The sequence below is a fragment of the Acartia tonsa genome, chromosome 8, assembly GCF_053477335.1.
Source record: "Acartia tonsa isolate MP-2025a chromosome 8, ASM5347733v1, whole genome shotgun sequence".
Taxonomy (NCBI): domain Eukaryota; kingdom Metazoa; phylum Arthropoda; class Copepoda; order Calanoida; family Acartiidae; genus Acartia; species Acartia tonsa.
Window position 1 is genome coordinate 18,863,287 of NC_137267.1, and position 12,807 is coordinate 18,876,093.

The following is a 12,807-nucleotide window of genomic DNA, read 5'->3' on the forward strand; positions in this document are numbered from 1 at the left end:
TTGAAATACAACTATTTGAAGACGACAGACTTCATAGAAGTAAGACATTATTTTTTTGTGAAAAAAATCACAACTGACAAAGAGAAAAAAAAATGAAAACAGATCACAAGAAGAGAGGATAAGCTTGTTTGAAAGCAACAACTATCAATATTATTATGTCTATGTAAAATTAACAGCTTAACAAATCGTTGTAAATTTCTACACTTAATATTTAACCTAAATGGTATTAGATTTAACAATCTGGAAAGAATTAAAACTTAAAAAATGATTGAATAAAAAAAACAATTATAGTAAAACTAGAAATATTAACAAAAATAACAAATTATCTTACATCTAAACAAATGATAATAATCAGCTTCTATTTGCTTTATAACAAGAAAAAACTAAATGTTATTTGATGATCTACAGATTTGGCAGCATTAACTACACAAACATCAGCAAATGGTGGATTATTGGCGGTGGTGGCTAGTTTTCTTTGATTTAACCATTAAAATTTACCAGTTCTACCTTGAAACTGGGCAGTTTGAGATTATTTGGATTTGAATAAGCTGTGGATTTTTATTTGATGAGATTTTAAGCTTCACATTTTTCTTTCCAGTAGGTATCCTTTTTTTATATAAGGATTGCCTTTGTGCTTCAGTTGTGTGGTGGTGTTTTTGTTGGTTTATTGGCATAATAACAACAAGTAGGTAATAATTGAGTGGGTATATAATTGTGGTACCAGTAGCATATGGAACTATAGCTGCGCTACTGTTGATTCCAGAAGCCTATCACTGTCTGTCGCTGGTTGTTGGACTCGGAATTGTTGTTGTTGGGGTTCTGCCAACCATTCTCATTGGTCCAGCCACCCTGTCCAGCAGGGCTCGTTCTTGTTGTGCCAAATAACCTGAAATTACATAAATACATTAAAAACAAAGTCAAGATATGTAAATTTTATTTATTTTTAATTCAAATAGAAATAAAAATGCAAATTTTCTGTATAAAATTACAAAGTTTTATTGCGTTGAAATAAAAAAAAGAGTCTTGATTATACAATCAAGTATTTTACCTAATTTTTACGTGACAAAGAAATAATTTAAGGAATTTTAAAACATTTTCTATTTCTATTTTTAAAACAATCAAACATTTCCACTTTAATTTCATAAAAATTCCAGTGCTATAATACATTAAATTTTTCCTCAAATTATTTTGCTACATTATCTAAACATTAGAATTGCTTAGTTTTGCTTAGGAGTATTGTTCTAAGTGGTTAAACCTTAGGTTTTGATATTTTAAAAGATTTCAAAATTACAGTATTTTTGTTTAGGCTTAACCCCCAACCCCAAATGCATAATTGAGGTTTACTAATTTTGATTTTTTAATCTTGAAAAATGAACTAAAGCAAATAAGATAAAAGTAATAAGTAAATTAATAAAGAAACATATGTTTTTCTTATTATATTAAAAAGCATGTATAGATGTAATAGTTTGACGTTATTGCCTGTTAAGTGACGTTAATGTCAAAACATTCCATGTGCGAGCCTTGCATTTTTTCAGACTTTATTTTAGCAGTATAAATATTTAAACAACTTTGCTTTATAAACATTTTAAGCCATGAACAATCTTAATTTCATCCTTATTTTACATTCTTTATTTCATATATTTTTTCAAGAATGTTAATTTGATGCTTTAATTATAAAAGCTAACATTAGGTTTAATCATTTTTATCAATCATTTTATTTGAAGACATTCATTTTTATAGATAAACAATGAAATCATTTGAAAGCCCAAATTTTGTAGAAGAAAAATATCGATAAGAAAATGACGCAGAGTCTGTCTGAAAAAAAGCAAGACGCTACAAACATAAACAAATTTCTTTGTGTTACAAGATAAGCAAGGAATATACCCTTTCCCTTCAAGCTAAAGCCTTTTTTCTCAAAGCTTTTGATATATTATAATGATATAAAAACTAACATAATTCTTTTCAAAATATAAACATTTTGTTTCGTCAAAAACTGAAGGCGCCACTTAACAATAACAAAATAAATTTTTATGTTCTTAACCTTTCTTGTAAATATTTTATTTGATTTATGCAAAAAAATACTTTAATAAACTCTTTTATTATTGTAGTTCATGAAGTCAAAGATATCAAAGGGCTTAAATTATAAGTATACTTATAAGAAACCCTGTTAAAGAAATCCTAAATTTAATAATTCTCACCTTAAAGTTTCCCTCTGCTGATTTTCTCTCAAATTATTTCTAGTCTCGTTTTGATAACATTCAAACGACGATGCTTCCATTTTCTGTCTTTTCAAAAAATCCTAAAATAAACATGAATTTATCAAAACGATCCAACATTTAAATAAATAATTTATAAATGTGAGAGGACATAAAGATTAAATCATTCTCGTGATGATTTTCAAATGATAAATTTCATATTCCAATTTTAATTCTTCATGAATTTGTTAAAAATAGATAGGCTTCAAAGATACCAATAAGTTTGTTTATATATGTACCTGTAATTCTTTTTCTTGTTTCTGTTTGAAAGCCCATTTTTCTGCCTCTAATGATTTCTGTAACTGCCTTTCTTCTCGTCTTAAATAAATAACAAATAAGTTTTTTTCTTCTAAAAACAACATGCATTTAAAATAAACAGATATACGTTTTTTAAGGCTGCAAACAGAAAATTATCCTTTTTTGTAAACATAGAGCTTAACTTATTATTTATATTAAAGTTTAATATTAAAAGCAGAGTTCTTAAAAATAGGACACCTGTCGTAATATTTTAGGGATTTTTTAATCAATGACACAAAAATTATCATAAAAGTGACAAAAATTCGTTTTGTTGTATACCTTCCATATATATTTGAACTTTAAATCCAAGACGCCAGAATGAAATATTTACCTATGAATTGTTTCTACTTCATCAATAAGGCCTTTGATTTTGTCTATCACATTCATACGGTAATTGTCATCCACGTCTAAAATAAAGTCAAAATTAGAATTTCTCTGTTTAACCTTTTCTTGTCAATAGAGGGGGTAATTCTTTTTATTTAAAATCGTTAAAAAAAGTAGAAATTGAAAAGTTGATTCACCGTCCATTCAACTTGAATGTACACCCCCTTTAAATATTTACCTCCCCCTCGTATTAAAAAAATTTCATAAGCTTTAAAATGATTTCATACTGTTAACCACCACCCTTTCATTTCCTTTTTCCCCACAATTTCAAACTAAGACACGAAACCAAAATTTGCGCGGTATTTAAAGATTGCAAAGGTTGGCAAAAACAAATTTGCACATCAGAGCTTTGCAAGGAAATAGACTTAACTGTCCAGAAAGGGGAAAACCAAGAGAAATGGAAGGGTGGACTTTCTTGGAAATTTTATCGGGAAAAGGAAGGAATGAAAACAGGAGGGATGATTTTTTTGTAAAGTCATTTTAACCTTTTTATACAATTTCCCTAGCAATTTTTTCCAATAGATTTATACAGTTTGATATTTATTATAAAAATATTTTTTTTAAATCAAATGTCAAAGGCCTACAAATTTTATTCTTAAGAGAAACTGAAAAAATACTTAACTATGGAGGCAAAATATCAATATGAAATGATCTATTGAAAAAAAAAATCCAAGCACCAAGTATCGACTTTTTTTGCACAGATTTACCAATCAAAGAGTACTTTTGCAAGTATAAAATAAAACAGAATTGACAATTTTTATGATTATTTATCAAAATGTTCAGATATTAATGTTGTAATACTTTAATTATAGATAAAAATAAATGATACGTTGCTTTTATTAATATTCAGCTTAGCAAGCAATGTTGAATGTAAAACATAAGCAATTTGTTATGTATTACAAGGATAATGAAATTCAAAGAAATCTTGAAACTGGCCAAGTTAGAACATAACAAAGTAAGGAATTCCCACAGACAATGTAAATATTATAGCAGCTTTGAAACCTTTTGTGATGAACAGAAGAACATACATACATAAAAACATACAACATATACATAAATTTTAATATATACATTTACATATTTCTTATGAAGTATGCATTCCTTTCAGCAAATAAAAATTATTAGGAATCTTATTTAATTCTTATACTACTAACAAATCCCATTTATAGGTACGTTAGCTAATACCAAAATATAACGTCTGAGTGTGCAAAGCTTTTTAGCTCTTTTTCTGCATAATTACACGAATACCTTTTTATACTTTGCCAGGCATAGAAAAGTTGTCTTGGAAACCTTGCAAAGCCAAAATATTTACTAACATTACAAAGATTTAAAGACACAGAATTGAAAGGCTAACACTGATGACCTTTTTACAAAGGAGAAAAATCGGAATACTTTTTTCGAACTAAAATTTTATATTTGTGTTATTTTGAAACCTTATTAATGTAATACTATGATTTTTGGTCTGTTTAAGAGATAACAAAAATCCGCTATTTTCAGCCCCTTTGTTAACGGGGCTATAGTGCGTCCTTACAAGGATGTGATATACAGTTTAGAAAGAAATGGGACAAGAGGGATGGAGTGCAGGGGGATTTTATAAATGGTTGAGAGGGAGATCAAAGAACCAATTACAGGCTGGAAGGGAAGGTTGGAGATGAAAATATAGGAGTATTTAAGGGGTGTTCCACAAAATTTAGAAGTTTTTTAGAAATAGCAGAAAATATGTAATTTTTTACAGATCGCAATATATCATAACAAATTTACAACAATAAAAGATTTAGAAAAGTCTTTTAAAATTTAAATTTGGTATTTGGGAAAATATTAGGAGAGTAACAGATGAATTTTAAATTCAATTGGTAAAAAATAATGAAAACTTTTGAAAGCCAACCTAAGCTATGCATTTAGTTGTTATTTCTATATTTGTTTGTTATTGTCTAAACATCCATGATAAATCAACAAGAATAACTAAAAAGTTAACAAAAGGATGCATTTTTAACTGGACAATGCAATGTCCACCTTTTTTAGTTAATCTATGAAAACTAAATAGGGGGGAGGGTGAAAAAGAGGGCCTTGTTGATAAATGGGAGGCAAAAGGGAAAATTTCAGAGGGGAAAAATATGTAATCTGTAATAAAAGGGGAGGTGACAAAAAATGCAAGCTTAAAGTACAACCAATATATGTTTGGTTTATGTATGTAGCAATAGAGACGTACTTTAGGGACAATTTTAGGTTAGAAACATTCAATTTATAAGTTTTTTGTCACATTCTAAAGGCCAAGAATGATAATTTCCAAGATATCATATTTCTTTGCACGCCACAGGTAAATTATTAAAAAAGCATTTATATTATATCTATCTATTTTTTCTATGGAACCCTAGCCTAAAAGCAATATATATTTTAACATACATAAATATCACTTAAGTTTGACAACAAGACTGTATATGTGTAATTTTAGCAAAAAAAAAGACGCAAAAAGGCGTTGAAAATAACAGCAAAAAAATAACAAAATATGCACATAAATTGGCATTGGTTACATGTATTTTGCATAAAGTTATTATACAAAGGTCCTTCATATGGTTAAAACGGTATTTTGTGATACATACAATTTTGCATACCTAAATAAGAAAGTAAGCTAACAAAAAAAATTTATTTTATCTAAAATGTGTCACCAAAAATTTTTTTTCAATTTCCTGTGATGGAAGTAATAAATTGTTTTTATAGTTTGATATCAAGTTCAACAGCAAAATTGCAAGTAAAAATAATACATTTTATGTCATAAAAGTCAGGTTTATAAGGAATTGGACATTTATGTAAGAAAACTTTACCATAAATAGAGAGTAATAAAATCAAAGTCATTAAAACAGCAAATAAAAAAGCAGAAATTTGTTTCATCCGAAATAGAATTTTCTAAATTTCTCTTTATAGCATTTATTCTTTTAACTTAAAAAGAGGTTTAAACTTGAGTTTAACTTGTTATAAGAAGATGTGTTAACAGGCAGAAATAAGGGATTTACATCTATTAAGAAATTTGGGTAGGGTCCTTATAAGATCCTAACTCGACTTAAGAGGTTATTACTAGAGTATAACTTGATGCAAGTCAGTTATAAGGGGTTTATAATCTTTCTGACGTGTGTGTGGTGTATCTATCTATAATAGTGCAGTCCTCCTTATACAATTATAGCTTGTAATATCAATGAGAGATAATACTTTATATATTTCTAAATGAGGTTTAGAATTTCCTGATTAAAATTTTCCCAGAATTGATTAAGAAACATGTTTAATTTTTATGTGCCAAAAATCTTTAAAAATTTTAAGCCACGTACTATTGAAAACATTTGTAAAAACATCATTGACAGCAAAATGTGAATTAAGTATCAATACGGAAAATGTTAGAGCGGCCGTGGCCTTATTTATAGTCATAGATTAAAAATAAAATATATTCTTGATATTACATTACGATAATTTGAAATATCAATATTTTGTAAATGAAATATTCAGGTGGCTTTTAAGTATTTATAAAATAGTTTTCCAAAATATTTTAAAATTAAAACTCTATAACATAATTGACATTTAAAACATGCTGACAATGTTATTTTTTTCATGGGGAAATTTTGCTGAAAAATCAACTAGAAATGAAAATTAAATGTTTGTTTTTCGGAAATTCTTTCAAAACTAATTTATCAAGTATTTGTTTAAGAATTTTAAAGTCCGCAAAAAAAACATTATTTCTAGGGAATATAATTCCGATAAAATGATACATTTAATGCCAAAAATAACTTAATATAAAGTAATAATTATGCTAAAAGGAAAGTGAAGTAACTTTTACTTCAATATTATACAAGGGAAATTTAATTATGATTATGAAGCATTTTTTCCATAATTATTACTTTCCAAGTTTCTAAACAACTTTTATGGCTACACCATGTCTTTGTTTTAGTTTCCCATAACAAACAAAAACCATGAGAGACAGACAGACAATTATTATAAAAGAGGAACCAAGAAATAATCCTATCATTTTTATATGTATTTGTATGGTGGAGGTTTATTGTATACATTTGTATAAATATATACCAAAACTATTAATATATCACGCAACCTTACCAATAACTTTAAAATGTAAACAATCACGGAGAAGTTGAAAAACACTTTTTGAAATAAATATTTTCTGCTAAGATACTTTTAAATCACTAAAATTTGATTGTCTATGGCTTTGAGTAAATGTTACACTTATACATAAAAAATTAATTACAACAGAATTAATTGAACATGATCCTACCTGGACTAAAGCTGACCCGTCTGGCTCGCGACTCCGGACTTTCTGACACAGCAGTCTCAGTCACTGGCGTTACCGTAAACATTTTCAGCTTCAAGTTTTTTTTAAATGCTTTCAAAAAAAGTGTTTTAGTCTAGCTTTAGATTTATAAACCCAAGCTGTGCTAGCAACCCCTTCTTCACTAGTAAACTCCACAGTTGAATGAGATTATTCTAGCTGTTATAAATGAGGTTGTCTGGCAGTGAGCAGGTTGCAAGAACATCTTGTTATGCTTGAACCACGACTACAAGGCCTAGTTAGTAGCACCAATGATTTTGAAGGCATTATCTACAATGTTTTGGATAATAGATTAGTTATATGTGCTTGTAACAATTTTATATAATGTACTATATAATAACAATTTATATGTGTGTTTGGGTATAATAACACTTAAGATTTATAGGATTATGCTGATATCTTGATCACTTAATATTATTGTCCGTCGACTTATGATTCAAGTTTCTAGTAAACTAAAAACCTGAGCTTAGATTTGTGCTAAGTTATAGTTCTGTCACTCTCCTTTCTCACTCCTTCTCTCCCTCTCTTTTTCTCTCCTTTTCTCTATACTTCTCTTTCTCTCTCTCTCTCTCTTTCTTTCTTTCACTCTGCTTCTCTCTATTCTCTACTTCTCTCAACCCCGAGCTCTAGCTAACATGGTGTTTATACAAAATTGTTTAATTAATTTTGTGTAATAAAATAGCATTTTATAATGAAAGTATCATAAAAAATATGACAGTCTAAATTTTGTACAAAAAATTAATAACAAAAACTTATTTTTTTGAAAATTGCTTAGTCAAAAGGTGCATTATTAAACACTCTACCTTAATGTAATATTTTAGCTGTTATGTAGAATAACTTGCTTTGCTTGCCGGCATGTTCAATTCACTTCTCAGTCCATAGACTACACACAAATATAGAATTATATAAAATTCTTTAAAATGTCCATTTTTAATCCAAATTTGTTTCTGTTATATGCAGACGGTCGGAATATATAGGATTTTCAATAAAAATACTATGAATATTATGAAATAACAAGAAATACCAAATGAAAATTCAAATGCATTTTTCTCCCTATATTTATAATAATTTTAACATTCTAACTTTGTTTTTCATCTTTTAACTTGCCTAATATTTCATCTATACTTTAATAGGGCCTTAGATAGAAAGTAGAAAGTAAATTGACTTAAAACAAAGATCTATATAAATTTATTCTTTGATTATAATTCTACTATAAGCAGAGAATGGAAAATATTGTGGACCCGACAGAACTTAATGCTTAGCTACCCCCTACCTTTGCCTCAAGGATTAGTGGAAGGCCACGAAGGGATTGTTTATGCTTTATTTACCCCTTCCATATTAACAGAATGTATTAAATATAAGTACTTGGTCGTTGTTTCGGTGTAAGCATCAGGTTAAAAATTACCATAAAGTTATCATATAGTAATGTTAAATTTTTTGACAAGAGGTTGAATAATATTCCTAACTATGTCTTGAAAATTTCATAAGTTAGTTGAGGAGAAGTGAGTTTGCCAGTTTCCAGTTTTATAAAGTATTATCTAGATTTTTTACAAGACCAAACCAGTGTGTATTTATCATAAATTTTCAACTTTTACATTGCATAAACAACTTACTATGGGTCATTTAAGCACTTTGAGATAATTGAAAACCATTTCGTTAGTTGGAAATACAAATCTAGCCCTAAAATATAATTTTTTTTAAATAGTTTTTTAAAACTATGTTTTGAATTTTACATTATTTTGAGTCTAAATTTGAACCGTAGACCAATGTTGACCTGCATTATTTTAAATTTTTTCAATTTGAGGTATAATGCAGTTACAAACTATAGAAAACAAGTAGAAAGCGGACAACTTCAGCGCGCTTCGCGCAACTATTTTAAAATCCTTTTTTAGGAACAATATCTAAACACGTTGGCAATATCTGTCTTAAATTTGATATAGAAAATTCCATACAAGAATGTTATCCTTTCTAGCGTTGTTAGATAATCTTTTAAAAACTGTGTTTCATGGGGCTGCATGCCTCCCTCTTCTTTCATATACTGTGGTGTTTTCATTTGTTGCAAATTTTTATAAAAAGTCAAACAATTTACAGTTTTATTTAAGTAAAGTTAAAAATAAATTTTGTAACTTTATTTGTTAATAGATACTTAGCCTTACTTTTTAATACAAAAAAAATATTTTTAGGTATAACTTTGGCTATTTTTCAAAGGACAAATTGTTGCGCAACGCCGCAGCATCCTATATTGTACATCGTGGCGCCAGTGACAAGGGGCGACACAGTCAAATTATCCGCACTAGCACCCCTCCATCTATGGAATAAAACCACCCTAAGACGTCACACTTAAGAACGCACAAAGATTCCTAAAACTAGGGTTGGCCATGTATAATTTGGGCACCAAAAATTACGTCTTTACGGCCCCTGAAATCGGTCTGTATGAAAATGTGGTAAAAAATGTATATATAAGTGTTATATGCTGTATAATGAGTTGTATATATATGTACAATTTATAATAAACCTTTTTTTTGCCATTTACCTTTGCCTACGTTGATTATTTGCAAAGCAATTTATAGGATTAATCATCTAAAAAACTGATAGGACATCTGTAGAGTAAGGAAAAAGACCCATTACTTCACTATACAAAGCTTTCTGTCTGCTTATGTAGAGGATAAAAGGATTTAGGCATTTAAATATGTTTTTTAAGCGTTTGCTAGGCTTCGAACTCATAACCCAAATACATAATTTTATATATCTAAACAAAAATTCAATTCAAATCATGATTATTGTCCTCTGATTATGAAGTGAAAAACGTAAGGAGAGGGTAATGCAAATAAACTTTTTTTTGAAATTGTAGAGGGATTATTTACCAATTGATTTTTTAAAAAAGTAATATGAAGCTAATTACCCGATAATTCCAGGATTTTTTAATGTATTTTCTTAAGTAATGTGTGCGAATTGTTGACTCATTTTGACTCATTCCTATAAATTAGTAATGAACAATTATTTTGCCTCCCCCTATGCCTTTCCTTTTTTAGCTTTGTCAAAGGAAACTCTGCAATTTTATATTTTATATCCAGATATAAAAGTAACAGTATATCCATCTGTCTGTCAGTACCGAATGATCTCGCTAATTGCTGATCCGATATAGTTTTCCTTTACAGGGTAGACTATTTTAGGTCTCAGGTAGGTTTATAACTTTTTGGGGTGAGGGTACCACAACCCTCCTAAGATAAATCATCCCTAGAAAACAATTACGCCACATTATATTTTTAATTTAAAACCAAAATAAATAAATTGGTTTAACAATTGCCTTTATATTTGTGGAAAACTTTACTGTTCCTAAAAATTTCCTAAAATTTTTTTTCATGTTAATATTTAATAAATATAAAAGATTGTAGTGTCTTTTTACTACTAGCATTCCAGCAAAATCAATTTAATGATTCAATTATATTCTTTACAGCTATTAAATATTTATTAAATTGAATATATGTTTGTTAATAATTAATCATATTGATATTTCCTGGGCTCTTTAAGAATTGTCAAAAGGATAAATAAACTATCATTTATATATAAAAGTAAGATGTATATTTGTAAGATTTCATATATATATGTAATACATATATATATAAAGTATTTATCAATACTCAACTTCAAATGTCATCTATATTAATATCATATAAATAAAAATGACACATTTTGTCATTTTAAAAAAAAAAGATTGTTAAAATATATAATAAATATATTGATCGGAGTCTTATATTGGCCCATACTTGTATTAATATGTCATACTTGTAAAACCTTAGGTTATCAACTTTTTTTTTATCTTTTCTTCGGCATTTGAACGGAATTACACTTTAAGAAGAAGTTTTTTTTTATTTACTAGCATCTAGGCCTAAAAAAAAACTGTGCACGGTCTATGAAAGAAGCTTCACTGAAAAATATAGTGAAACACACAGACAAAAATCCTGTCTTTTCATAAGAGAATAGTTGATAATGGTTGCTTCTGCTGCTATGTCAGGTGCGTGATATAAAATAATTAGAGTGGGGGGTAATGTCTTGGTCCATAAATAGGCGCAACTCATAACAATGCAATGCACAGTTAGGACTTCACAGACAAAGGTCGTGCAATCAATTGATGGAATGTTTGTAGAATTCTACTAAACTTAACATCAGCTCGGGTGTCATACCATTTTAAGCGAAAGATGCTTTAGATTCTCTAAATGATCAATTAAATATCGAAAGAAAATCTCGTCCTTACGAGGTAAGGTAAGGTGAACAACATTCTTAGGTTAAAATGTACATCGGACATTAAACTAAATATAATCTCTATTAATTGCACCATTTCAATGAGTGCAAATTAAGAAAACTCTGGAAATTGGAGATAATTACGTCATTTAATGAAAATATTCTATTCTTATCTTTATAGTATTTATAAAATCATTAAATGCGTACTTTTAATTTTAAGTTTGAATGAACGATTATATATTTAGAATTTTTTTTATAAAGAATCCTTAAATAATTATATTTTATTTTTTATCTGTAATTTTGCGGCATTAAATATTACACAGGGTGGCTTCATATTATTACCCAAATAGTATTTTTTCCCTAAAAATTTGCAGAATGATGCATGGAGGTGATTGGTTCGAGTTTGGAATACACTCTGTCATTCTAAAGACGTTAAAAATAGCACACTTGCTACTAGTATTAAGGAATGCCTTTACCAGAAACATGTGTGAAGCGTCCTGTCAAATTATTGGTTGTTAGATCAACCCAGGGACAAAGGAATGATATTCTGACAAACAACTCTAAAGGAAAATTCCTCACAACCCTCTTCCCCTTTTCTTATCCTTCTTTCCCACCCCTCTTCACTTACATGACAAAAACAAACTATACCACCAGATACCCTATAAGGTTTCGTGATTTTAAGTAGAATTGTTAGACTGGCTACCCCTGGATCAACCTAATATAATCAATATATTTTTGGTTGATCAATGTATTTATCCTGATATCAATAAAAGATGTTTTTTCTCATTTTTACATGCTGTATTTATTGATCTTACTATGCAATTTTCATAATTTTATTTATATATTTAGCATTGTCTAGACATGAACATGTGTATAGTATCAGGGATCGGCGGCCGACAATTATTGGTGCGATTCAGCTGCAGCCATTTAAAAATGGTGAAAAAATGCACCTTATCACTAGATGTGAAAAAGGTCTCCTACAAGTTACAACTTTAGCTAAAAATTAATCTAGATGGGTAGTTTTATCAAAATACCTTTGGCTGGTAAGACATCGTTTTTGGTTGTCATCTCCACGCACCTAGAATCATACTCTACGTCTAAGAATTACAGTGTAAAACATTCATGCGTCCGATAGTTTTTTTGATTACCCTGCAATACAAACCCTTACCTGAAAGTCCCAACTGAGTTGTGCCTTTTATTGGCGAAGGTATTTCATCCAACTCTTACTATTAATGTCACCCGCATGACATAGCAGCTGGAGATACCACTTTTGATGACGTATGACGCGATATGGCGAAGACT

The 12,807-nt window shown here is 28.8% G+C and overlaps 1 protein-coding gene across 1 annotated transcript; it reads right to left on the reverse strand.

Moving 5' to 3' along the window:
• Nucleotides 1–678: 678 nt before the first annotated feature.
• On the reverse strand, nucleotides 679–7,866 carry LOC145326171 (uncharacterized). Its single transcript, XM_080169318.1, has 5 exons — nucleotides 7,210–7,866; nucleotides 2,884–2,959; nucleotides 2,495–2,573; nucleotides 2,199–2,299; nucleotides 679–886 (listed from the first exon to the last, which is right to left on the reverse strand). Exons 1-5 carry the CDS (start codon nucleotides 7,289–7,291, stop codon nucleotides 748–750), a joined length of 477 nt encoding a protein of 158 aa, XP_080025444.1. The 5' UTR covers nucleotides 7,292–7,866; the 3' UTR covers nucleotides 679–747.
• Between the last annotated feature and the right edge of the window lie 4,941 nt (nucleotides 7,867–12,807).